We start from the raw sequence: 27905 nt of genomic DNA on the forward strand, positions 1-27905 counted from the left end.
TCCTATCGTGAGAAAAAATATCTGTCCGAATAAACCTAATGTCCAAGCCTATTGTATGAAGACACATCACGAGAGAGAAGATATTTTCTTTCTGGTGAACTATTTTCTGCTTCATAATAATTTTAAGCACGAGGCATGAGACATTCAATAGAACCTCGAGTACAAAAAGGTAATTGGTTGTCCCTGTCTGTTGCTGTCACACTTTATTATTCCGGTTACCATTCATTTGCATTATTGGCAATTTGCTGGTGGCAACTTAACACCAGGACCCGCCCTCTGGAATCAAAATTCTCGATTTCCTCTTTGAATTGGAGCACCAAGTCCCATTCTCACCAAACATTCACTTGCCACAACAAAATTCCACTTATCTAACTAAACAGCCTTCACCATGTTGTAGTATCTATTGAGTTGTTCACAATATCGCTCTAACAAGGCGTGGGATATGGGAATTATGTTTGCATAAAACAAAAAACTTGAAATGATATGTTTCAATGAGTTAATTTTGCAGAAAAAAAAAAGAGAGCAAAATCAGAAATCTAGAGTTATTATTCTGTATCTTACGTTTTCCATTCTGACTTGGGTGCACCGATAGGGGGAGGGGGAGAACATTTACACAAGATATTTCTCATCTCCTCCTTCCAATTGATCAGATTTGGGCGCTTCATTTTCTAATTCAGAGATGGAAGATGCAATAACACAACAATTGCAACTGAAAAGATATTTCTTTTATTTCCCATAATTATGAACAGAAGATGTTCAATATGGATGTTGAGTACAAGGCAGTAAACTAGAAAGTCTAGAATGGACATTTGTAATCATTTGCTTTTTCAGTTTCAAAAATTGATCCTAACCTCAAATATTGGGCTAATTACACCTATGCCATGCAAAACTACACTACCATGACTTCTATACAACTGGAACTCTTCCATTTGGCTGCTGCATGGTTCCCAGCAATTTCCCTACAAAACCGAAAACACCCAAATTGGCCATTTATATCCCGTCTCCATGGAAGTTCAAACAGGAAATAAAAAGCATAGAAACAAGGAAAAAGTAGAGAGTAGATGCTGTCACATGCAGTATCATTGGGCAAATGTCATTGTCAGTGTTAATGTCACTGTTGTAGGTGGTGTAAAATATGAAGAAACAGATAGTATTGTAACCTGCACCAACTGTTGTAAATACAATGCACAGAATAAAGCTTCCTACTTAACTGGAGCTTCCACCAGCTCATAATTACTTGTAGCACCAAGTTGATTTTTTGTTTTGTTTTGTTTAGCTTACTTTCATCTACTGCTATGAGTTACCAATCCATGGGAAAATGAAGCACTCAGAATTTGGCAAACGCAAACTACAAACAAATGAATAGACTACCTGAGTTGCCCGCAAAAGAATAAGCCTTTGGAAGATATTTACTTGTCAATCCAACAGTAGAAGATTGAGACCTTGGGATGTTATCAGCTTGAAACTGATTTGAGAAGTTAGTGGTTGGCAGGTATCCTCCTGACTTACCTAAGTACATTTCTGAATTTTGTGCAAGAATTTGATCAGGGGTCTGCACTGAAGACTTTAGCTGTTTTTCAAGGAGATACACCACTATAAGTCATTCATTCCACAACAAAAAATTAAAAAGCGCTACAACAGGGAGGAAACCTTGACAGTTGGTATACGAGGGAACAAATGAATTAACATAGTGTGGCATTAAAAAAGAGACCTAAAGAACTGAAAAAGTCATCTTGCATTGATTCATTTTGGTAAATACAGTTCTAAGATCTCTGATTGAAGTATAAAAATCAGGCAGTAGGAGCCACTTCTTTCTTTTCTAATGAAAAATAATTAAAAAAAAAATCAGTTATTTCAAAGGAGATGGAAGCACATAATTAGTAAATAAAATATGCAAAGATTGGTGTAGGGCTCAATAATTGTACTTAAAAAGAAGTCGATAATTCTTTTTGAGAATCTAGAAATCACAATATGTGTCAGATTTAAGGTGCGTCCTATTTACTTATAAGACAAAGATTAACACGGGCAAACCTTCTTGTGGAGCAGGTCATTCACTTGTTCTCGTGAAGAGCCCCCATGTGATAAAGCCTCTAATGACATTGTGTTATTGTTTGGTACGTCTGGGATCACCACATCTTTGTCAAGTTCTTTAACTGATGCCCCGTAGAACTGACGGGTAAGAGCAGATTTAAGACGGTTGTTTCTTTGGGAGTAATAAATCTTGGTAGCAAGGGGAGCCGGAACATCTGATTTTTTTTTGTGGGGGGGGGGGGGGGGGGTGTGGTGACAATAATCGCTGTCAAACATAGCAGAACCAGAACATCTTGAAATTGACAACTTAAACTGAAATCACTTAAAGATTACCTTGTGTGTGCAAGCAACACTGCTGCACATGGATTTTCTCAGGGTTTTTATGAACATCTAAATCACGAGGCATTACGCTTCCAGGAATTGTTTGTTCTGGAAAATCCGTACCTGAAAACATGCCCATGCATGAGTGTATTCATGCACTCAACCACAGTGTTACAGCAATTATTTTCAAAGAGTAGCCTTCATATAGTGGCATCAACCAGCACATAACTTGAGTGATCGACAGATTATTTACAAGTATAGAACACAAAAATGACCATTTTTCCGGCGCATTAGTTGAGAAAACCTTGCTGAAGAAGAGGAAACAAAAGGACAATGAATCGTATCTAGCCTTACAGTTATGTGCATCCTGAGAGCTTAAGGTTTTTGTTACACCAGAAGCCATTGGTTGATCACCTGGTAAAGGTAAGTGCTCACCAGCTATCCTAAAAGAACCAAAAAGAAAATTTAAGTACAAGCGTTTTTACTGAAACCAATTAAAGCTTTTAAAAGCAATTTGTGCAAAAATGATTTTTTCAAAACTAATATTTTGATGACAAAGACCACAACTTGGTTTAGCAGCTTCAGTCACTCAAATTTTGAGCAACTCATTGCAGCAATTAAGTAATGAACCCTGCTTAGGAAGAATCAAGGGGTGATGTACAAACATATTCACCTAAAGTCACAGCCCAGACTACTAGAAAGTGAAACCATTCTAGAGCAATTAAGATATCATTCTCCAGTAAATAGCTTGCAAAAATATAGTCTCTGGCTCTCCATCAATCCCTTTCCAATGACCTCAAAGATACAGTGATAATCATAATTTAAATTCAAAGATATGAGGCATACAGTTTTGAACGTTTTGTTGGAGGAGGCATCACACATGCTGAGTGATCTGTATTCTCAGAACTAACTCCCGAACCATCCATGGCAGAAGCAATATTTACACAAGCAGAATTTCCTAAAAGGAGATGGGAGAAAGCAATAAATGAATAAATCAAGACAAACTCAATAGTGGCAAATTACACATCTTCGCCACTAAATTGTAACATCTTCAAAAGAGTGTTGGCCTAAATCCAGAAAAGTGAACAGCAGGAAAAAAGCAATTTAACTCAACTCAAGAAGGCCATTGTCCAAACTATTTGGGCTTCACTGCATGATGTTCTAAGTTAGATAAGAAAATCCAATGTATGAATCCATTAACAATTCAAAGATTATGTTAAAGTCATTTCCTTTCTTTTCACATTTCTGTTCTTGCTTTACAAATCATAAGAGCCAACTCAATTAGGGGATAAGAGGATCATGTTTATTCATAATGCCACCACTCAGCTGACAGTACACCCCAGGCATCACAGGGTATAAGAAAAAGGACATTGCCATTGCACCTCCAACAACCTTCCTCCCCACCTCCCTAATGAACAAATAAATATATAAAAGAAAAACACACACTTCAAAAAAGAAGAAAAATTATCCGAAACTTAAATGACCTGAAATCACATGGTTGTTGTGGAAAGAACATAGACGCAGTATGCTTCATAAAAACAAATAAACAGAAAATTCTTTGATGGACATCGGGTAATGATACATATGGAGCTACAAATAAACAATCTTGAGTGTGAACAAGAAACTTACTCTTTACATCCACTGACACAGAAGAATTATCATCTACATCTAAAGACTCAGACCTTTCTTGATCCGTAACTGGAGTAGCTTGGTCTAAAAGAGGTTAAGAACTATAACATTTGTCAACCAACAATTGAACAAAAATTAACCTGTCAACAAACCAAAGTATAAGATCCTTCCTTATGATACAAAAAGCAAACACATTGTGGAGAAAATTGAAACATAATACATTTAAGAGATTTGAAAACTTTTTGAGTTTCTCCGGGTTATAAGTTAATAACATTTTATGAAGGAAAAAGATTATCTTAATAAGAAGATTTTATGGAGACCACCAAGTGCAGTGCTTAAACTATTTCATAACTCTTAACAATGGAAGACTAATTAGAGGGAAAAGGCAAAAAGGATACTAATATAAGCAGTTAGTAACTTTTTCCTCTCCTTTCTTGGAGGTTTTCTATGCCCTGTACCACCATGAACATCCAAAATATATTCTCCTGTAGCATTTAATGACCTACAAAGCTCTGAAAAATCAGAAAAAAGAAAGAGAAAACATTTCAGTGAAGCAACAGCACCATTTCATTCAAAGACAATAGCTGGGAACGTCCACTATCAAGATTTGCCCACCAATGGACCAAAACCACACATAGTTCAATACTCTATTAACATTCTTTACATTTTCTTTCTGTTGGCCCACAATGCATCTGCTCTCATCATGGCAAGTCATATGATGAGAATTGTCACAACTGCCTTTAAAGTTAAAAACATAAAAGAAAAGGCCTGCAAACCTGCATGGGCTGCATACTGACTGGCCTTGATTGGCTTCTTACAAGCATTGCAAGATACCTTCACATAATATCAACAATCAGCTAATGAAGTGACAACAATTAAATGTAAAATCAAATAGGCAAACAAGAACACACATAGAATCTAGATTAGTCACATAAATCAAGAAGCTGATGAAGGAATCATAAGATGTCATGATATAATGAATGTTCCCAAATAAACTTGAAAGCATCAAATGCAAGAAGAACATTCTAATTCACAGTTGCATCTGCCTCAAACATTTTTCAAACAGATGGAGAATGTTAGTCCGTTTCTTCGCTCAAAAGTACATTTTAATCACTGCTCCAAGTGAAGAGGAACAGAGTGTTCCTCAGATATACGCACAAACATTCATTTAGAAACTTATGAAAGAGAAAATGATAGATTTCACATTCTTGAGCAAAAAGGAAAAAAGAAAATAAGAAAATCACATACAGAAAAATTTTTGTAGACTAATATATATGTCATTACATCTAGCGGAGAAATATTAATGAAGAAACATTTTGATCGTTGACAAAACATACCAAATGTAGAGGATCCGCCATAGGCTTCGAGCCAAAGATATGCATATCTGAAAAAGGGGATTATCAAGCAATTAAAAAAAACTGAATGTCGAACAAATTGCAAAGATAAAAAAGAACCACTATCAGAAATCTGAAATGCAGCAGCTGCATTGGCAGCAGAAATACGGACAACACAAAGTTACTGAAGCAAGAGATCATCACAAGACTTGATCTCTAGATTTCCTACTGCAGGCAAAGCATTGACAGAGTCCAAAGGGCAACTCTCTAAGGCTCCATGTTTGGATAAAATTGTCATGATTTGATTTCTAAAGGATTCTGACCATGATAAGAATCTAAACAAAACCATTAAAATCATGTGCTGATTTCTTCTTCTTCCACTTTTTAGGAGGAGCAAACTACTTGATAGGATAAACTATGAAAATTCAAAATACAATGTCCCAACTTGCTACTCATGCTAACTGGTCAATATCACCATAACCTCATTTTTTATCTTGTCTTATCTTCATCCTTTTTTTAAATTTTTTTTCTATTGTCCAAAATATGGTCTTGTGTTTTAAAAGAGAATCTTCAACTGAAACAACAGAAGGATAATAACTAGTTCAGATTTGAATAAATCACCTTCTTCATCAAGCAAATTTGCTTCGTCTGCTTCACTTAATTCTCTGTATATGTTTTGAGCAGCTAATTTGTGATAGCTAACTTCATCTGCCAAAAGCAGAGGCAATGGGGTTAAAAAAAAAAAAAAAAAAAGGTAAGACAACCAACGCTGAGTTACCAAGCAAATAAAACAGAACCCTCACTTTAATTTCAATTGTTAGTCTTAGATTTCTTTGACTGGAAATATTTTAACTACATTTATGGGAAACTTGTAGTTGACTAACATATTCTATTTCCAACATAAATAAATGCTTCATTATCTTCTACATTTTAATGCAAGCATCAACTAGTTTGACCACATTTCCTTTTCATTTGTTACGATAAGCCTCACATTGTAGAATCTCATTATACCTGCTCCAATCTGTGAGACGAAACTTCCGGCGTCCAAAAGCCTAGCCATTACTGCCAGTCTCCTGCTTCCAGATGAGCATACCATTGAAACAGAAAACTAACTGCCTATCTGTACACAACAGAAAGCAACATCAGCAACCTCATTGCAATACTCAAGCAATATTGTGACAGTATAACAACTTAGCCTCCATTGCTATGAAGTGACTAAAAATCAACTCCTCTCAACGAACTTGTTTGAGTTGAACTACAATGGTAAAAGTCTAAAGAAACAATTCAGACTCAAAAACTTATATAATAATATGCAACGCATTAAATCCTAGATTTAATATGATCAAAATATGACAAAAAAATTGTAATCAAGGTACATTCCACGGTTATAATATGATTTAAGACAAATGCAATTAAAATCGTCTAAAACAAAGAAATTAAGGTAAATATTTGATAAAATATATTAATTAACCGTAGCAATCAGAGTTCAAGCTCGTGAAATTAAATAAAAGAAACTGACCTCAAACTGTACAAAAAGTTGTTACAGCTGTATAATTGTGACGAAACGACGACGAATCGAAGAATCAGAAACGATCTTCGATTTTGAAATGTGAGATGAATGAGAGAAGAAGAGAGGGAATGGGGGAAGCGAAAAGTGAAAACCCTATAGAGAAGAACGAGTGTGGCGAAGAACGTGTTTGGCTTTCGGTTTTACGTGAAATTTGGAATTTTTCTTTTTAAATTTTCCCTTTTTTGGTTTGATGAGTTTTTTCTTTCTCCTCTTTCTCTCTCCTCTGGGAGGAGAAGAGAAGAGCTCAGCTGGCAATTTGGCAAAGCTAAAAATGCTTGCGAACCGCTCTTTCTTTTTCCCTCCCCGAGTCCGATTCTGAGCGTTTTGTTTTTGCCGAATATGGTAAAAGGATAAAGGTTGCATTCATATCATATGGGCTTGAAGATATTAATGGGCCATGATTGGACTTTAAAAGACGATTGGGCCATAAATTGAATCCGCCCAAATTCAATCTATTGGATTCTTGGCCCTCGGCTTTTAAGTCAGCGGTGCAGACTTGCAGACTGGAGAGTGAGCACCAGGTCCATAGATGATATTAGATCACGTGCGAATAGGCGTGTTATTGGTGAAATGATGCAAGTAATAGTATATTATTCATCGATGGATGTTCTAATATTAATCCATTAAACGATGGATATATTTTACTTGTTTGTTAAGCAGTAGGCATGCATGTTGACGAGGCAATCGCCAATTCGGCATAAATAAAATCTACCTAGCAAGTGAGAACTCCATAAATCAAAATTAATAAAGTAACATTTAAAATGTCTCCACCATTAGAGTTTGGGAATTTGATCGATGGTTAATTACCATGTAATTTTATTTGGTTGGACACTTAAATTCGAATCTTGAGAAAGTAAAGAGGTTAAAAAATTAATTTAGGTTTTACCTCTTCTTTCTATATTTTAAAAATACATGTATAATGAAAAAAATATTGAAAATGAATCGACCATCAAAAGAATTATAATTACATACCTCATCGAAATGTTCAAGGGATTTGCCTCTCCACGTAAGTACCGCACGAATGTGACCAATACCATAGACAAGTAGCTGTTGGCGAAGATTAAGATAGTGGGATCAATTTCATCAAACACTTAGGAAAAAGAAAAAAACATCAACATTAACTTTTGGACCCCATTTGCTTCAAAATTAATGCAACCAAGCGTGAGAAACTCGTTGTTAAAGAGAGACTAATTGATCACTTAAACATAAACACTCACACGCACAATTAGCGGACAAGATCATGGTAATGCATTGCCCACGCGGGTGTGATTAGCGGACACAATTTAGTGTGAAAGAATTGGTATGTTTAGTAAACGAAGTGGCAATTTTACGGGAGGGTGGTTGGGTGTGTGGTGTGGTGGACCAAACGAGTCATGATAAAATCTGCCACAAACCGAAACTAAAAGAAGTTGCAGAGCAGTGTCGGTGGATTGGGATGATAGATGATTATGGCTTGTTGGGCATAATGCGAACAACCGAGTGTGCTCATTTTTAAAAGGGCAAAGGCCAAAGCGAGCAGCATCCCGTACGATTTTGGTCTGCTTCAGCAATTAGCACTTAAAATAGAGGCCAGAAGGGTCGAGTTAGAGTGTTATGAATTATGATCGTGCGCACAAATGTGTATAACACGTCGGCCATTGAGAGTGGGATCTCTTTTTTTTTTTTTTCCAATTTTTTTTTATAAAGGGATCTCATTTTGTATGGTGGTGGGTCTCTTGTCAATGAGTATGCATGGGGTATAGTATTCAATAATACAACATTTCACTCAGCTGCTGATGTATTTAGGATTGTTACTTAAAAGAAATTGTGTGTGTGTGTTTGTTTGCCCTTTTTTTTTAGTGGTGTTTAATGTACATGTACAAAATAGTGGATTTTGATTCAAAAATAATTAAGAATGATATATAAAGTAAATCTAAACTATTTACATTGATATCAAGATTTCAAATGTTCAACTTATCTTCCTAGATAATTATGAAGATAAATCATTCAATAATTTGGCGATAAATTATTTTTCTTCCTACATTGTTTGTAAATGGTTTAAGTCTCGTGCATATTATGCAAGAAATAGAGTAGATTCTAGATTATATAAAAAGATTAGTTTTTTTTTCTTTTTTTTTCTTTTTGGGGGAAAATATCAGTCCCAAAAAGTAAAACATAATAGGGAAAAAAATTACATAACATATATATTAATTATGAGTAAAGATACAGCCATAAACTCTTGTACAAATTTATTTTGTATAAACTGACGTGACATTAATTCATTAGTTGAATGAAAATATAAATTAATAAAAACAAATCATGTGGGCCAAGTGATATTTAATTCAACCAATCTTATCATACCACATCAGTTTGTACAAAATAAATTTGTACAAGAGTTTGTGGCTGTATCATTATATATAAAGTTTGAAAATAGCATGAGATTTGATTGATTATTTTTCGAGAATATACATCCTCTTTAACTGCAATATTGAGAAGAAATGAGAGAACTAATGCAAAATTAGTACAAAAATGTATGTAAATTCCAAATTAAGTAATTACCCTCTTTTTTGTTTTTGGGAAAAAAGGGGAGAGAGATGACTGAATTGAATTTACACCCGTGTCGTGTAGCCGCAACCCGCTACCGTACACGTGACGATAAGTACGTGTACAGATACTGATACAAAGACAGATGATCAAAAGGGGCGGCGGCGTGGCGCTAGAAGAGCACATGGGCCATGGCCAATTGGCCATCACGCGAGAGTTGAAGTTTTTGCCAATTTTTTTTAAATTTTGTTTAATCCAACAAACAATCATGTGTATTTACTGGCACTCTGTCGGGCCTCTTGCATCCACCGTTCTGTTGCACAACTCTGTCATCCAATAGATGACAGAGAAGCCCCCCCAAACGTGTTTATTTTTTGGCTAAAATCATTTTTTCAAAATTTAAAAGTGTGGATGTGAATGTGATATGCAATTAGAGCCATTATTATTATTTTTTTGGCATAAGGAAAAAAAAAAGAATTATAAGCACAACTTTTTTTAAGACTTATTCAACCTAATAATTATGCATTTACCATAGTTAATCGAAACATCCCAAAAGCATTGATTTAGACAAATCCAAGAGAAGGCGAAGAAGGGGGGAAAAAAAAACAAAACACGCACGCATACACATTTCCGTTGCTTAGAATCCGTAGACGACAAAATGATACGTGTGGGCCTCCCTTATTGGTCTTTTTGTTGTTCTATATTTCCCTCCGTTAATTTCCAAATATTTTAAACCAAAGTTATAATCCCATACGACCAGGACTATACATGTTACAGTAAAACCGCAACAAAAGCAATACGGACAAATTATGCTGCGGCCTATTGGCATCCCGAATATTATGAACGGCTATTATTGAAAGGCAATTTCCTTTCTTAAATTGCATTGTTGGGAATTTGTCGAGCACAGTTAAGAAGCACGTACGAGAGTCAAATCTTGGAAAGCGAATAAAGTTAGGGAGGGATTTTGATTGCGGCATCTTTTTCCAAAGCTGTATAAGTAAAGCTTTGTTTCGCAGCCTCTCACTCGCCAATTGGACACCACCTCCTCTCCTTCTCTCTTGTCTGATCTTTCCTGTCCATTTCGCCTCTCTCCTTTTCTTACAGTCACAGTAGTATATTCTCTTCCTTTGAAAATATCTGCTTCTCTTATATGTATACACGCACACACATAAGTCGGTCAAATAAAAACTCAAGCGCGTCTTTTCTTGTTGAAAGTAGAAACACTACCCTGAAACTAGAAAAAAAAAAACAATTTGCTCTCGACATCGTTCATATTTGGATCTAACCACTCAACTCGATTACTGTCGCTGTTGTGGAGTCGGCTCTCGCAATATTCAGTGGAAACTCTAACCGAGAGGAAATGAGCTTGATTTTTGCATAATATGTAAAACTTTAAGAGAAAGCTGACCGTCGGTCTTCCGTTTTTAGTATTTATTTATTTTGGTTCGTCGATCGAGTTTGCTCGATGGCGATAGAGTTAAGTAACTTGATGGAGAGATCATTGTCAATGCTGTCGTCCGATCATAAATCGGTGGTGTCGATGAACTTATTCGTCGCGCTTCTGTGCGCTTGTATTGTGATCGGTCATTTGCTTGAAGAAAATCGCTGGATGAATGAGTCTATTACGGCGTTAATCATTGTGAGTTGTCTTCTCCATTGTTTCATTATTTCAGTTAATGACAAAAAAAAGTAGTGAAATTGAAATTTGAATTTGTGTGAGTTTATGATGGCAGGGCTTGTGTACTGGAATTGTGATTTTGCTTACAACTAACGGAACGAGCTCGCATGTTTTGATGTTCAGTGAAGATTTGTTCTTCATATATCTCCTTCCACCGATTATTTTTAATGCAGGGTGAGTTTCAACTTGGTTATATATTTTCACTTAATTACAAGCTTTAATATATATATATATATATATATATATATATATATTTTTGGGATTTAAGACAGTCATATTGATAATTGTTTATGGTCATTTTATTATTTTTTCTAATATATTTTGTAATTAACGTAAATGTTGTATGCTATCTTATCTGTTTATTTACTGATCAAATCATGAAGTAGTCTATCTCATTTTATAACATGAACAAATCAGTAGAAAATAACCAAAAGTTGAATTTTTTTTTAATTGGTCGGGTACACAGACTGTTAAGAATGATCCCTTCTTTTTCTTGCACACCAGGTTCCAGGTGAAGAAGAAGCAATTTTTCCGCAACTTTATGACCATTATGCTGTTTGGGGCAGTTGGTACTCTTATATCCTTTGTCATCATATCAGCCGGTATGATTGAAAACTCCGATGTGCTTATTCTCAGTGTGATGTGCATAACCAAAACAAAAGCCAGTTTATTGGAATCATATAATTAGAAATGCAGCCATATATAAATATTCGCTGCTTACAGTCCTATGCATATGCTGGTTATCCTGTCTGTTAATGAATCTTCTCATTTTTTCTTTTATTTTGTCACAGGTGCTGTACATTTTTTCAAGCAAATGAACATTGGTACTCTCAAGATTGGAGATTATCTTGGTACGCTCAATTCCAATATTCTCTCTCTCTTTCTTTCTCTCTTATATGTCTATTATTTGCATAACCTTTTCTTGTTTACTCAATCTTATTCACATGATTGCAGCAATCGGAGCAATCTTTGCTGCAACGGATTCTGTGTGCACCTTGCAGGTATAAATGTCCGATAACACCTTTTCATGTAATTAAACTGAACAAAAATTCTAATTTCAGTCGTATTCGTTGGTGCAGGTGCTTAATCAGGATGAGACACCTTTATTATACAGTCTGGTTTTTGGGGAAGGTGTGGTGAATGATGCCACATCTGTGGTTCTTTTCAATGCAATCCAGAGCTTTGACCTCTCTCACATCAACTTGAGCATAGCTTTAAAATTCGTCGGAAGTTTTTTCTATTTGTTCATTGCAAGCACTATGCTGGGAGTTATAGTAAGTCTCTATGCCCTCCCCTTCCCATCTGTTTGCTTCAGACTTTATATGTATAATTACATTATCTTTTTCTTCATCTCCTGCAGGCTGGACTGCTTAGTGCATTCATTATCAAAAAACTTTACATGGGCAGGTTCGATTTTAAGTGTAACAGTGATTATTTTATTGAATGCATTATGTCTTTGGTTTAGAAAATTGAGGTTGCCAGAATGAATGTAATATCATAGGACAGATGCATTTACATATCATATTTGGTGGTGAAAAATTAGCATTTCATGAATGAACCTAATTATGTTGTCTTCATACCTTTTATATTCTGCCAAATTCCAGGCACTCTACCGATCGTGAGGTTGCTCTTATGATACTCATGGCTTACCTTTCATATATGCTGGCCGAAGTAAGATATCTAACAACCAGGCAAATAGCAGTGCTTCTCATTGACCCTTTCTTGCCTTTCTGGTTCTAATTATTATTTGCAGCTTGCAGATATAAGCTATTCTGATATGTGGTCGAAATTAATTTCATCTGCAGCTATTTTATTTGAGTGGCATTCTCACCGTGTTCTTTTGTGGGATTGTAATGTCTCATTACACTTGGCACAATGTGACTGAAAGTTCAAGGGTAACAACCAAGTACGTAAAAATCTCCAGAAATGTTGTGAACTGGAATGCAAAGCTTAAATATTGTTTTCTTCTAAGAGAATCCAAGGCTAAGGTGCCATTTACTGACGTGTTGTTACTTTTCTAAAACTGTTGTAGGCATGCGTTTGCCACTTTGTCGTTTGTCGCCGAGATCTTTATCTTCCTTTATGTGGGCATGGATGCCTTGGACATTGAAAAGTGGAGGGTTGTAAGAGATAGGTGGGTAAGATTTATACATAAAAGAAGCTTCATTGCCACAATGTGTTTTAAGATTAGATAATTTACAATGTTACATTTTGTCTTTAATTGAATCTGTCCAATAATTGGTTTTCTTCCTTCTTACTTCTCAGCCCTGGAAAATCGGTTGGGGTGAGCGCAATACTGTTGGGACTGGTTCTTCTTGGAAGAGCAGCCTTTGTTTTGCCTCTGTCCTTTTTATCTAACTTGACCAAGAAATCTTCGCATGAGAAAATTGGCTTAAAGCAACAAGTATGAGTTTTAATCTATTTTCATTTGAGTGTTCCACTACCCGTAAACTAAATCATGTATTTAATGGCTTTATGGCTTTCTGCTTTACAGCTTACCATCTGGTGGGCTGGGCTTATGCGTGGTGCTGTATCTATGGCACTTGCTTATAAGCAGGTACGATGCTAAACATAGTCCTACACCATTGGCTCATCCACATTAAAATTTATTCTTCCCCAGTATAGCCTTGAACCCATAAACTAGTTTGATTTTTTTCTTGCGCCTATGCAATCTCCTCGTATGTAAGCTACCAAATATTTGAATAAACCCAGTGGTGATTGGCCAAATAAAATTAGTAGACTTTGCTGTTACAGATTTGATATTGAGCTAAGAAACCTTGTAGACTCCTGCACAGTTTGGGATGACTGACATGGAAGTGTAGAAGTTTTCGGTGTGATGATTTAAAATCATATTGTTATGTAGCAAATTTGCAACACGCGGACTTAATGATAACCTTTTTTTTTTTTTTCCCTTTCTTTGGTTGCAGTTTACCAGTTCAGGCCATACCAAGTTGCATGGGAACGCCATCATGATCACCAGTACAATCACTGTGGTTCTCTTTAGCACAGTTGTAAGTCACCATCACATCCTATAAGACCAGTAGGCAAAGGTAGCCAGCAGTGCAGCCCTACTGCCTTTCTCAAAGTGGCTGGCTTTGAGATATGGTGAATTGGTCTGAATCAGATGGTTAATCATGACATCACACTTTAGAAAACAATTTTATGCTTTCTAATCAGATGGTTTATCAGTGTGGAAATTTTGTCACAATTTTTTCACCTTCTTTTCTGTTGTTGGATCTATGCAGGTATTTGGGTTGATGACTCAACCACTAGTGAGGATCTTGCTTCCTTCATCGAAAAACCTATCGAGAATGCTTTCTGACGAATCTTCTACTCCTAAATCATTCATAGTTCCACTTCTTGGCAATGGTCAAGGTTCAGAGGCTGACCTAAAAACCCCAAATGTGACCCATCCAACTAGCTTACGGATGCTCTTAGCCACCCCTTCGCACACTGTTCACCATTATTGGAGAAAATTCGATGATGCCTTCATGAGACCAGTATTTGGTGGCCGGGGTTTTGTACCTGTTGTTCCTGGCTCACCCCTTGAACAAAGTGTTCATCAATGGCAGCAAGAATGAATTCAAAGCAGAGTCACTAATTTATTACTCGAGTTAGTTCTTTGGAGTGAGATTGGCTTTCAGTGTGCCATTTGTTAATAGTATAGGGATTTCAAGATGGAGTTGTGACAGCATTTTTTAGTCCATGTGGACTGCTGGTATTTGATTTTGATTGCAGAGAGTGAGGTGGCTATCAGTTTTGGTGTTTATATTGCTTGCCGAGATTGTATTCCCGGATTCTGACGGTGCACAGCTTTGTAACCTGTAAGTTTTCTAAAAGCTTGAGTGATTGTAAAACAATAGTAAATGATCTTTGATTTATTCAATGTTATTCTGTAATGACTAAGTGGCATAACCATAATTATTCTAATAATCAAAAGATCTCAATTCTCAAGCATGCTCATGGATAGAAGTCGTAGCAGTCTGTATCAAGAGTCTTGTGCAAGAAACTGGCTTCTCAGTATAGTTCATACCAACACTTGCTACTTTCTCTTCTTTATTATTGTGATAGTTTCTCTTTACATGCACAATCTTACAGGATTTACTCATAATAAACTGCAAACAATGAAGGCACATTTTTCGAGTTGGTTGTTATACGATTGTAATGAACAGATAAGACTGACCATCCTAATTGATCATAATTCTCGGAACACTAATTCATTCTTCTGAGTCCATTTCACAACAAAGATAATCTATTCTGTGGATGGCTCAGGTATCCTACTACCAAACCTATGAGAGCAACCATGCAAACAAACAGGAGGGGGAAGCCAACCTGAACTCTTCTCAGGTTACTTTTCCTCCTTAAGACCTCCTGCAAAGAGGAAGAGCCGATGTCAGAAGTAAAGCAGGAGGATAATTATTAGTTAAAACTTTAAATGAAACTAGCTAGTCCCCAAAGTTCTCTCAGGATTGTTTCTGGACTTACTAACTCCACCAAATAAAACCAAGGAAAAATCCAACAGGAGATTCATGTATGAGATTCAAGCTCACACTGCAGCCCTTCTGAACCAGCAGCGTTTTGATGTGAGATAGTTTTAAATGTGTAGATAGTTTTAAATGTGTTTCATAATTATGTACGAGTATGAATAAGATGGCTGAAAGATATAGATGACTAGATGCATTAATGATTGCAATTAGTTTCATGAATTTGTTTTATCTATTCTGGCTGTAAGCTGACCACAGTTCTTACCAGTTCTTGTTCGGCTGCCAAATGGCAGTGTAGTGATAGCAGGAGCCATCTACAAGATTTTTTAACTTTTAAAAAATGTGTCCACAAAAGACAATCATAATGACATGAAAGAATGTAGTTAAAAAAACTCACTAATTCATGCTTAAGCATATCCTTTTCTCGAGTTGCCAATTTCCTCGCTTCCATCAGCTTCCTAATGGTATGTTCAGCCTGAAGTGTATTGCACGCACTTTCGTTAATTTCTTCTTCAGAACTTTAAGAAGAGAAACTACTGTTATGAACACTTTTGAGATAACTAAATTGAAGATGATTTAAAGAAAATATGATAATGTTTTCAGCAGATCCTCCTAAAGATCATTAATGTGCCCAAATCACTTCCCTTAAAAAGATGGATGGCAAACAAGTGAACTGAAACTTCCAGTACACACACTACAATGTTAAACCTAAGATAGAAGAAATGGACCTCTCTTAGCTGTGAATCCATAACATTTAGCTTTAACTTCAACTCCTCAAAATCCTTGGCCAACTTCAATTCCAATATATCCTTTGCTGGTTTCAATTCGCTCGCATCCTCTGCAGGCCTTGACTGTTCATCCTCAGCTGCACTTATTAGCTCATCTATATCCTTAGAGCTTTCAAACGTCTGCACATCCTTGGCTTCTCTTAACTTATTTGTGACATTAGTAGTTCCGAACATCTGTACATCCTTAGCCGCTCTTGACTCATCTCTTTCCTTGGCATTTTCAAGCCACTGCAGATCCTTAGTTTCTGTTAACTCATCTGCGAACTTAGCAGTTTCGAACACCTCCGCATTTGCAGCTACCTGGCATGTAACAAAGAAAAATAGATAAATTAGAAGGCCCTTAATACTATTATCAGCATATGTCCAACTGTTAACATTTTCTGTAACAGTTCGACGCGTGTATAAAATCTTGGTTCAATCAAGCATTTACTCAAAATTTAATTTGCAACAGCATTTCATGTCTTAAATTTGAAACAGAGGCTCTATCAGCAGGGTATCCTACACAAAAGAACTTAACAAATATCCCTTACCCCATCGCCTGGATGTATGTTTTCAACTCCACTGAGTGCTCTATCTTTTTGCAATGATGTCTCAGGGGATGAATCTTGCTTTAACTCTCCATTTCTTGGCAGCAAAACTGGGGACTGGGGTGGGCTCATTAGAATCACTCGCAGCTTCTTTTCTTCAACATACTTACCGGAATCTTTTGCAAACTGCAAAATGACTAAAAGTAAAACACAATACTTAAAAAAAAAAAAAAGGTGACAGAACCAAAGAAAAATGGCCATAGCCATTATTCTACCATATCGGAAGTAATGTCCTCGTCAAAAGTCCCGAATGGAACCACTACGCCTTGAATCAGAAACTTATCTTTGCACTGCAAATCTGGTGGAGCTACACGCTGAGCTTGCATAGTAACTGCTTCAGCCAAAAGTGAAATGTTGAAAAATTGGTCACAGATACCAACAATGAGAGACATTATGTGGCAAACACATTCAAGCAATGTAAGATGACAACAAAGAAGACAGAGAGAAGACACACGGTTTATACCTGTAAAATCAGATATTGCTTTTGGCTTGATAATACTTACATTGGGTCTTACACAATATTTCTTTGGAGATGTAGTTTTTACCTGTCAACATCTATGTTATCAACCCAAAAGATCAAACTGGAACAACAAAATATGCTGAATAATTTAAGCAACAGATGGTCACACCTTGAAAGCAACACACTGATCAGATTTGTTGCCAAGTTGAATTACACATGTACTTTGTTTCTTCACCTCAACTAATAAAGCGAGAGAAAGAGCATGTCAGTCTTGGCAATACAACAATTCACAGAAACAGATCAGAAGTTACATAAGAACACGCAAATTTAAAACACCCCAAAATTCGCTTAAATGGTGAAATTTTCTCCTCTCCTCCAAAAATTTGTAGCAACATTACTCAGCCATGCATTGTAAATACACATCGTCCACTTCTTTGCATACAATTTATGTGATTTGGAAATAAGTTTGTAAAGAATCAAATTTAAACTAGAAGCTAAAGCCTATCTGTCCCTTCAAGTAACCAACCCCATAGTTCCATGCAAGCAATCGTATTCTTTTCAAAATAACCCTTTACGACCACTTGAAAGATAGATAACAGTTAGATACAGTGATTACCATAATACAAAACTGAGCATCATATCTTTACTCTAACTTCAATAAAAACTTGGTTGGGGGGGGAAGAGAATGGGGGAATACGAAATTTTGTATACTTACATGTAAACTTGAGTTCCAATGGTTGGATGTCTAGTAGCTCTTCAGCCATGTTTCAATCTACTGCACAAAAATTAACGCAAAAGAGAAAAAGGAAGAAGAGGGATCAATATTCTCAGAAACTGCAAATACCAAGCACCGAGAAGTAACTATATCTAAGCACACGCGACTCCTTATTTTGCAGACCCAACTCATCTAAACTCCACCAACAACAAAATTACTCGTGCGTAACTAACAAGATCAAGTTAGTCGCTGCATGCACCCATCAATTTCAAATTTTGTGTAGAAACAAGTAGAGTAAATGAAATTAAGAAAGATGCTCTCAAGACTGTAGTGCACACAGAGAAGCATACTTACATTTGTCAAAATGCAGTCCAACAATTCGAGGCACAGAAGAGTCAAGCCTGTTGGCAATGGCAAAGATGGAGATATTTGTTAAGGTTTGGTGATCTGAATCAGAAACAGAAACAGAAACACTACTGTTTGAATTTGAATAACGTAAGCAAGAAATGGGCATTGGTGGTGGTGACGGTAGTGGCTGTCATTCTCTGGGCAGGTGTTTGTTGTACCCGCTGCTTTTTCTCTCTCCGTCTATGTCTCACGTGCGTCGTTTTATTTGCATGGCGTTGCGTTTTAGTTGCGGCTTTTTCGTAACGCCGGCTCGGCTTCAAGAAACCCAAATTCATTTTTCTACTTTGCCGACACGTTATTATATTTATATTTTGGTTCGGTCCTAATTTCTAATTTTAATAGATTTAGCACACAATCTAGCAAAGAATGCGTCACACGTGAAAATAATAAATTATCATATTGCTTGTGTTATATGCTTAATAGTTAATCATATGATAAAAAAAATGTGTTTAAAAAGAATATGTTATATGTATCATAGTTAAATTTTTAAAAATCTTATGAAAAGATACTAATCAGATTGAAAAAAAATTAAAAGAGAACTATTAAAACTAAATAAAATTGAGTTTCACCATAAAAAATATTATATTATAAATATTTTATTACACATTCTTTTATCATTATTATTAGGGTTTGGCTATATTAGAGCCGTTCTATAGTAGAACACTATTATTTAATTATATGATTAAATTTATAACGAATTTTTTTATTATTTATTACTTTACATGTGTAGCTGTGATTCGTGCTCTACGTTAAAACCACTCTAACATAACCATGACCTTATTATTATCATTTTCCGTCGCACTTTCTATTTGTTAGTTTATCAAATTGCTTTGCTTGAAATTCTGAGAGAGAGCTTTAAATAAAGCAAAGGCTTGGCTCAGCCGATTCATGAGTTTGGTGGGCTGAGGCCGAATGTTTGTTATCCACCACCACCACATAACTTTTGAAATTTAAAAAAATTTAAACGTACCACCAAATTTTTTTTTAAAACAATAATACTCACCGAAAGTTGATGGATTAAACTTTAAAGTCACTTTCGTTGTTCCTTTTCTCAACATTTTTATTGTCTTAAAAAAATAAAATAACACAAGAAAAAAATCTATTAATATGCTATTTTTGGGGTTTATTTTCTGATTGTGTGTGTATATATATATCTTAAGAAAAATAGGTTTTTTTTTTTTTTTTGTTCTTGAATTTCTTCTCTTTTTCTCTTAGTTGAAACTTAATGGTGCTAGTGAAATCATTTTGACAATGAATTTAAGATCCAATCAAATTCAGAAAAATAGAGAGAAAAGAGATCGAAAAATTACGAAATAGGTTGTGATTGCAGTCATTTAAAAGTATCAAAGTATAGTATTTTATAGTTTGGACATCATTAATTTATTCGATTTTATTAATTTTCAAATCATCTCACACGGTACAAGTTGTGAGGTATACTCACTAAGGTATAAAATAAAATAAGTTTGTTAAACTGTTGACTGAAAATCTTAACTTAATTTTTTATTCATTGGGTGTATTTAAATTAACAGTAGATAAATAATAACTTAAATGATATTGATTCATTTCACATCTACACTGTTAGATTAAACAAATTCAACGAATAAAAAATTGGTTCGAGAATTTTAGTGAAAAGTTTTAAGTCAAGACGATCCAACCCATGTTTAAAATATAAATTTAGCAACATAGTTTTGAACGAAGTTATTTAAAAGTCGGGCTATCCATCTAACTAATGACAAGTCATCTTATAATTCAAACAATTTTTAATTTTTGGCCCCCTAATCCATAAAAAGCAGGACACCAAATTGGTTGAGAATTTAAAGGATGTGTTCATTTCTGTAAATGTATTATTAATAAGTCATAGGCACGACATTTTCTGGTTAACCTAACTCTCAACACATTCGTACCAAGAATTTTATGGCACCGAAAACATTTATTTGAATCATGCAAGCAAATTCCAATTTTAAACATGCAGAGACAAAAGTAGTCAATGAATTAAAATGACAAATATCTGATTTTAAAGCTTATTCCCACCGCATGATTAACCACGGAAGAAACAAAAATTAGATACAATAACTGATCAAAAGTTATTTGAGAATGATTAGCTTTAGCTCCTAATTGTTGGGTCATTATTTCTTAATCTAAGATATTTTTGTGTTGGTGTATTAAAATATGCATTTTTTTATCCTTTTTAGTGAATACAAAGTTTTTCTGATTAAAACCAACATAAAGTATTAATTTTTGAGTTAGTTTCGAATTACCGAAATGATAACATTTAAAATATCTCCAAAGTAATGTAAAATCTTAATTTCCCGTATTAAAATTGAGAAGACAAATAATTTTTTCATCAATGAATCTTTATTTTTCGCTTTTTTTTAAAATAATAATAGACACTAAATTAAAATTTACAATAATTTAAATGTCATTTTGCAATAGTAATCCAAAATTAACCATTATTTTTTTCTTTGCATCATTATGTCACAGCCTCTCACCATTTATGGCCTGAAGAGTCAATCGCCAATAGGGTCCGCTTATAATAATTTCACCATGCACCATGGTTTAATTGATGCAGAGGGCAGTCAAATTTTTTGTGATATGGATTTTTCTTTCTTTTTTTTTCGGTTTATTTAGTAATTTCGATACACCTTAATTTTCGAAAATAATAGATAAAAAATTATCCAAGACTATGGCCATCATTTTTTTTTTTTTTGAAGTAACGTTTACAATCATTTTCTAATTTAGTTTAACAAATTATTTGCTAAGACTAATCATTGTTCAATCTTTTTCTAATTCAGTTTAACAAATTATTTGGTGAGACTAATTATTGTTGTGTGATTATCGTTTTTACAAAATTGTTTTTCAAAATCTAGCAAGGTGCTTAGCTGGCCACCACGTCTCAATTACTGGGAAAGGAAATAACGTTTGGATCTATAAATTTTGCCAAAATCCGCCATTAAATTCAAAATTCGAATATCTTTTTCGCGAGTGACCTTGGTGTTTGCGAATGACAAAATCCTCCGCCAAGTCTCGATCAGATAAGCCCTTACAAAATTTCATTTAGCCTCCATGACTTTTAAAATGATTCTTATAAGTTATAATTCCTAAAGATAATTACTTTTCTTATTGGTCTTTAACAAAATTTTGTCATAATTTTTAAAGAAATAAATAATATTCATATTAGTCCCCAAAAATTGGGGTTGGTAATCTGAGTCATAATTCTTTTATTCGAATTGATTCAATGCGAATTAAATAATTTTGAATTAAAAAAATGATTCATTCAATAAATAGGTGAATTTGATTCGATTTACTAATATAAATAAATTGACTCCATGTTTAAGGATATTGATTTATTTGTTTGTTTAGGACTTTTTTAAATAAACAAATCAAGTACGATCCATTTGTTTATTATTTATTTAACTAAAACTTATTTATTCTTAAATATAAAATATGAATGAAAAATTTTAAAGTTTGAAGGCTAATATAATAATTATAAATGATAATAAGTTTGTGTTTTATAGGTGTTAAATTTGTGATTTTTTAATATATATTTTATTAGGTAATTTTTAAAAACCTCCCCTGAGGTTTGCAGCAATTGCAACTAGATTGTGAAAATTGATTTATTTGTAAGCACCCCCTTACGTTTTTGTCTGTTTAATCTCCGTTTAGGTAGTTTGGGGCATTTATGACAATTCATGAGAGAACTAAAAGTTTTGCAAAATCTGGTGGCTCAAGCGCATAACTAAGACTTGCCTTTTTAGTCACTATACTTTGAGACCCAAATTTCCTAGGTTTTCCAAAAGCCTTCGATTGAATGCATTTTGAGCTCATTGTTATCAAAACTTGAATTGTTGGACCATTAACCCTTGACCCACAAAGACATTTGTTGAATGCATGCACGCAATTGGCTTTAGTGCATAATCATTTCAAGTAATGAAAAAACATTTGATTTGAGCACCAAATCTTGCAACCCCCGATTGAACCCCTGCGAGACTCAATCCTTGAACGAAGTCAGCAACTTCACCAAGTCATCCTCATTGCCACCATCTCTATCCACATGTGTTCAAAGCTTTTTTAGTCCTTCAACATGCTCTTTGTTAATCCACACTTCAATTTTAGTCTCGATGGAGCCAACAACTCAGATGATGGAGTGAGTCAAGACTCGCCGAGTCAAGAAACTTTTGAGGCTATTATGGTCGTGCTATCTATGGAGGTTTGGACAAGGGTTTTGAGGTCGGCGAGGTGTCGAGCGAGAGTAGGGAAATACGGTCATTGGAGAGGAGGGCATCATATTCAGTCTCAAGCTCAAGCGAAGCTTTAATGGCAAATGAGTTGAACTCGACCAAGTTGGAACTAGAGTGCACTTGGAGGTCGACTTCTCAACTGAGGCTTGCTTAAGAGCTTCTAGGACGTTGAGCACTCGTGGAGATTGTTCCTGCCATGATGGATCTTCCATAAATAGGGATGGCAATGGGCACCACCCGCAGTGGGTTTGCCATTACCAAACTCAAACCCGCACAAAATTTAAATTACCAAACCCACCCGCAACCCGCAGCGGGTTTTAATTTTTTTAAAAAAACCCACCCGCAACAGGTTTTAACAATTACCAAACCCGCAATGGTATCCGGCGGATTTTTTGTGGGTTTCCGTATTTAAAATCACAAATGTTTAATATATAAATTTATAATAATAACCTCAAATTTCATATAACATACTCAATTTTATATTTAAACAATGTAAATGAAAAATTAAAATTTTCACATCAATTCAACACAAATTCTCAAATTTAAGTATAAATTACACAAATCTATTTAAAAAACACAAACTAGTATCTAAAAATAATAATTACATTTCATATTATCATTTAAAACAAGCTCCAAGAGAAGATATTCATTTCATTCACCACCATAAGCACCCATCCAACACAATGCCTATAATAATAATTAAGATTAATATTTTTAAATACTAATTCGAAGGGAAATGCCTTTAGTTTTCTTTAGGTTATGATTTTAGAATAGGAGATGGGCCACATACATACATACACAACTTTGAGCCTTTGGCTATTTGGTAATTTGATTAATGACATTATTTTCTTTATACATTTTTAGATTAAAAATTAAATTAAAAATATTTGGAAAAAATATTGCAGGTTTGGTAGATATCCATGCGGGTATCCACCGGATATAAGGTTAATACCAAACCCACCCGCATCCATGTGCGGGTTCTAATTTATAATACTAAACCCACCCGCAATGGGTAAAATTACCCGCAACGGGCGGGTTTTGGCGGGTGGGTTTGGGCGGGTTTGCGGGTTTGCGGGTACAATTGCCATCCCTATCCATAAACGGAACTCTCTTCCTTTGGTTTTGTGGAATTTTGATTGTTCCCGGAGTTTATATGAAGTGGAGGCAATGACCACTCACTGAGTCACTGTATAAACCAACCAACTAACCAAACAATTTGTCTTAAGGCTTGAAATTTCTTTGTTGATTTTTAGCAATGTCGTGTATACAAACTATCATTAGGGTAATTTCGTCTTTCAAAGTCAACTAACTGTCAACCAAAAATTTAACTAACGGTGAGGGAGTGCTTACAAATAAATTGATTTTCGCTATCTACATACAACTGCCTCAAACCTCAGGGGAGGTTTTTAAAAATTACCCATATTTTATTTTACTCAAATTTTTTTTATTACAATTCGATTTGTTATGGATTTGTTGTAAGATAAATGAACAGTTAAACGAACCCAAATTTGATTCGATTAGTTTATTAATTCTATTAGACGACTTAAACGAATCGAGTCGAATATTCGTTTAACAAATAAATCGAATTTAAATCATAAGATTTCAAATCTTTTAATAAATAAATCAAATCCGAATCAACAAAATTTTAACCTAATTCGTTTGTGGTTCAATTTGAATTCGATCCATTTATTCGTTTTGCCACCCTTACTAATAATTTTCTTTTATTTAACTAACATTCCCAATTTCCAATATGATTTGAATTTTTTATCAGAACGAGTCTTTTGATATATATAAAAATTTTATTAAAAATAAAGACCCAAATGTTATAATCCTATTCTTAATCAAAAGAACCAAACATTCAAGAGTTTTAATTCCATACTAGGGATAAGCTAACCACTTGAACCAAACAAATTGACGATGAAAACAAAGGCCCGAAGCAAGCAACAGCCGAAACACAAATAGTGTTGCAAGTGCTTCGAGAGTCCCATCTATTTATAAAAGCTACCAGCCGGCCTTGTTAACACATTGCTCTCCTCTCAGTCTCAGACACACATTACATAGCACGCAGTCTTCGTGCTCTTCGTCGTCCTCTCTCTCGCTCTCTCTCGCTCTCTCTCTTTTGAACTTCAAATCTCAGATCTCTATTCAATGGCTTCAGTTACAGGAACTTCAGCCTGCATGACCTCTCTGTCTTGCTCTTTCAAGCAGACCCAGGTCGTGTTTTTGTCTCTTTACGATCTAATTTCTCGATTCTTGTATTTGATTCATTGTATCATTTCGTGGGTTTGTTTTTATTCCTTTGTTGATTGATTTAGATCTTGAAAGTTCTGTTTTTTGCTCATATTTTTAATATCTGAAATGTTAATGGGTTTAATTTTCAATTCATTGTTGTTTATCTCAAATCAGTCAAATGTTTCGATATGAAATCTCAGATAGTTGATTGGTGAATATAGGCTCTTTTGATTCACGAAGGTTCAAGTAAAACACACACACACACACACACACACACACACACACACACACACATGTATATGCATGCATGCGCACGCGCGCGTGTGTGTACCTTCAACTATCAATTCAATTTGATCTTTGTCTATTAGGGTCACCGGTCACCTGTAATCAACTTAAAACCTAGCTACATAAGATTTATTTAAGCCAAAAGTCATTTGGTTTCAATAATCTTGCTATTTTTTCTCTCTAGGATTTCTTATTTTACATCATTTTGTTTATTAAAATTGTCATGCAATATGAGTGATAATAAAATTGTTTTCTTTTTTTCTTTTTTTTAATGTAGTTAACTTGAGATTTTGTTATAGGTTAGATTCAGCTATATCAATCCAACCTCTTTTTGGGTTGGAGTGTGTGAATTTATTATCATGACCATTTTGTTAATCAATTACACGTGGGAGATTTTTTATAAGAAAATAATAAATACATAAATAAATAAATAAAAATGTGTTTTGTCTTGTGGATTTATTATTTAGTTAACAATTTTTATTGCTGAATGTTTGAGCAGGGTAGGATCTCTAGTGTGAATTCAGTTTCACTTTCCATCAATGGGAAAAGCTTCCCATCCCTTAGAATGCGATCAGCACCCCGCTTCCGGGTTTCCTGTGCGGTACGCATTTCCTGTCATGAAACTCTGCTGATTGTATTTGTATAATGTCTGTTAATTCCTTTCGGTCTTGCATTGTATCTCATTTCATTGGTCTGAAACATGCTGTCATATGCAAAAATATAACATGGTAAAATATGGTAGGAGACGATAACATGATCAGGATTTTTACTTATTTGTTTATATTGATATCCTATTTAGGATAAACTGATTCAATAATATGAATTGGTTCATGGCCAAATAGAAGAAAACGTATTAATTATTCTATCTTAGCAATACAAAAACTTGCTTTCTCTTGGGTGGTCTATAAGACTTTTTTGTTCACAAGATCTATTAATTTGATAATGGTTGTAGTTTATGTCGTTTATTATCTTAGTGTTTATGTAATGTCTTGACTCTTGACGGTTGCCAAAACTATATTGATTGCAGGCCAAGCCAGAGACTGTGGATAAGGTTTGTCAAATTGTGAAGAAGCAGTTGGCACTCCCAGCAGATACTACCGTTACCGGAGAGTCAAAATTCGCTGCCCTTGGAGCTGATTCTCTTGATACGGTACTTCAATATCAACCTTATATATTTTCCTTTAACTGTCCATCATGTTTATGCTAAATTTTTATTTTTCTATTTGTCCGTAATGGTTTGTTTTTATAGGCATCCTGCTTTCACATTCTGATGTTGACATTCCATATTGTTATGGTGTTAGATGTTGTCTTTTTGTTCAGAGTGCTGATGTTGGAATGTGTATAATGTAATTAAAAAGATTGAGAGATGATTTCTCGTTTCAGTGTTGCATGAGCATCTGTTTCTCCTGCTGCTTTGTGACTTGCTCCTTGGCTTGTTAAAATCTATTGTGATGATTTCTGTATCTGAAATGAGTATTGTAATGCTATAAAATTGCTTGGTCAGTTTATAACTGATGTATCTTCTCTGCTGCCACAGGTTGAGATTGTGATGGGACTGGAGGAGGAATTTGGGATCAGCGTTGAAGAAGAAAGTGCCCAGACCATCTCAACCGTTCAAGATGCTGCAGATCTGATTGAGAAGCTCATTGAGACCAAGAGTGCTTAACTAAAATGGTCTGGAGAGAGCCGGGGCTTAGGGACTTAGTTCGTCTAGTTTCGATTTCGATCTTTTTGTTGGCTTGTCTCTCAAGGAGTTTCTAGCTTGTATTGTGAACTTGTCAGTGGTTTTTCTATTCTGTTGTTCCTTCTATTAGAGAGAACTCAATTAATCAGTTTGCTTGGATTAATCATAAACATGTTCCAGTTTTCGTTTGTGGACCCTGTTATCGGCTTCACAATAAGTCAATCATAGGAGAAAACAATATATAATGAATGAACAAGAGATTATTTATGTTTTTGGATCCTACCATTCGCTTTTTTTTTTTTTTTTTTGAATGATACTATTCGTATACTTGCTTTGCCTAAAATTGTTGCTTCCAATTTGCTAAAAATGAGAACAACAGCTTCTTTGGAGATTTTGTGTACTTAAAATTGCTGTTGCACTAACTTGGTTTTTGGGTCAATTATCAGCTACTTAGGCTAATTTTAGTATAATTTTTCGAGTAGGTTTTATCTAAATACTGCTTTTGTTAACATAGTTTTTATAAGTTGAGTTTTTACCTAACAAATTTTGTTTGATTGTAAATGAGAATATTTATTAAAAATTATAAAATTATCTGAACATGCCAATTATTTAAAGTTTTTATGATAGAAATGAAATAAAATTATGAAATAAGGAAAGAATATTTAATATATTTTAATATTTTAAAATAGTATTTCGACTTTTATATTTAAAAAATTAAAATTTGTATTTTTTAGTTGTGACAAAATAATTTATTTAATTTTTTAAAATTTTAGTTAAAAAATTATTAAGCACTAATAAAATTTTTGAAAAAAAAAGTTATGGACTTAAGTAAGCACTTATAATTATTAGATAAATTATAGTCTTAATTGACTACTCAACAGTTAGATTCCACTTAAATATTTACAAATTTACTATTACATAAAAGAATATGTTTCATT

At 34.6% G+C, this 27905-nt stretch overlaps 4 protein-coding genes across 9 annotated transcripts; 2 read left to right on the top strand and 2 right to left on the bottom strand.

The window, feature by feature from the left end:
• Positions 1-687: 687 nt before the first annotated feature.
• LOC18032409 lies at positions 688-7205 on the bottom strand. Its single transcript, XM_006419614.2, has 13 exons — positions 6835-7205; positions 6327-6435; positions 5937-6023; positions 5319-5365; positions 4758-4815; positions 4380-4493; positions 3982-4065; positions 3199-3310; positions 2707-2795; positions 2365-2475; positions 2032-2246; positions 1372-1570; positions 688-959 (listed from the first exon to the last, which is right to left on the bottom strand). Exons 2-13 carry the CDS (start codon positions 6409-6411, stop codon positions 907-909), a joined length of 1254 nt encoding a protein of 417 aa, XP_006419677.1. The 5' UTR covers positions 6412-6435; positions 6835-7205; the 3' UTR covers positions 688-906.
• Positions 7206-10320: 3115 nt separating this feature from the next.
• LOC18032405 (sodium/hydrogen exchanger 2) lies at positions 10321-15404 on the top strand. Of its 3 annotated transcripts, XR_002904304.1 has the most exons (15): positions 10321-11047; positions 11142-11260; positions 11591-11688; positions 11878-11937; positions 12041-12087; positions 12166-12360; positions 12447-12493; positions 12691-12757; positions 12892-12992; positions 13119-13220; positions 13352-13490; positions 13581-13643; positions 14014-14097; positions 14332-14910; positions 15359-15404. XR_002904304.1 is itself a non-coding variant. In XM_006419618.2 (14 exons), the coding sequence occupies exons 1-14, from the start codon at positions 10874-10876 to the stop codon at positions 14665-14667; spliced, it is 1632 nt and encodes a 543-aa protein (XP_006419681.1). In that variant the 5' UTR covers positions 10321-10873; the 3' UTR covers positions 14668-15017. The 3 variants fall into 3 exon arrangements, 2 of the variants coding, with proteins under 2 accessions (XP_006419681.1, XP_024035092.1); XM_006419618.2 differs by lacking the exon at positions 15359-15404 and having other exon boundaries at positions 14332-15017; XM_024179324.1 differs by lacking the exons at positions 13581-13643; positions 15359-15404 and having other exon boundaries at positions 14332-15024.
• LOC18032396 (vesicle-associated protein 2-2) lies at positions 15071-18684 on the bottom strand. 4 transcript variants are annotated; one of them, XM_006419619.2, is made up of 10 exons: positions 18475-18684; positions 18121-18180; positions 17575-17645; positions 17409-17490; positions 17161-17276; positions 16889-17071; positions 16299-16658; positions 15968-16045; positions 15836-15884; positions 15371-15457 (listed from the first exon to the last, which is right to left on the bottom strand). In XM_006419619.2, the coding sequence occupies exons 2-10, from the start codon at positions 18167-18169 to the stop codon at positions 15435-15437; spliced, it is 1011 nt and encodes a 336-aa protein (XP_006419682.1). In that variant the 5' UTR covers positions 18170-18180; positions 18475-18684; the 3' UTR covers positions 15371-15434. The 4 variants fall into 4 exon arrangements, with proteins under 4 accessions (XP_006419683.1, XP_006419685.1, XP_006419682.1 ...); XM_006419620.2 differs by lacking the exon at positions 15836-15884 and having other exon boundaries at positions 15071-15457; positions 18121-18177; XM_006419622.2 differs by lacking the exon at positions 15836-15884 and having other exon boundaries at positions 15071-15457.
• A 6077-nt stretch (positions 18685-24761) lies between these two features.
• LOC18032390 (acyl carrier protein 1, chloroplastic) lies at positions 24762-27249 on the top strand. The gene is made up of 4 exons (XM_006419624.2): positions 24762-24980; positions 25783-25884; positions 26311-26433; positions 26821-27249. Exons 1-4 carry the CDS (start codon positions 24915-24917, stop codon positions 26947-26949), a joined length of 420 nt encoding a protein of 139 aa, XP_006419687.1. The 5' UTR covers positions 24762-24914; the 3' UTR covers positions 26950-27249.
• Positions 27250-27905: the final 656 nt, after the last annotated feature.

Source organism: Citrus clementina, unplaced genomic scaffold, assembly GCF_000493195.1.
Source record: "Citrus clementina cultivar Clemenules unplaced genomic scaffold, Citrus_clementina_v1.0 scaffold_9, whole genome shotgun sequence".
Classification (NCBI taxonomy): domain Eukaryota; kingdom Viridiplantae; phylum Streptophyta; class Magnoliopsida; order Sapindales; family Rutaceae; genus Citrus; species Citrus x clementina.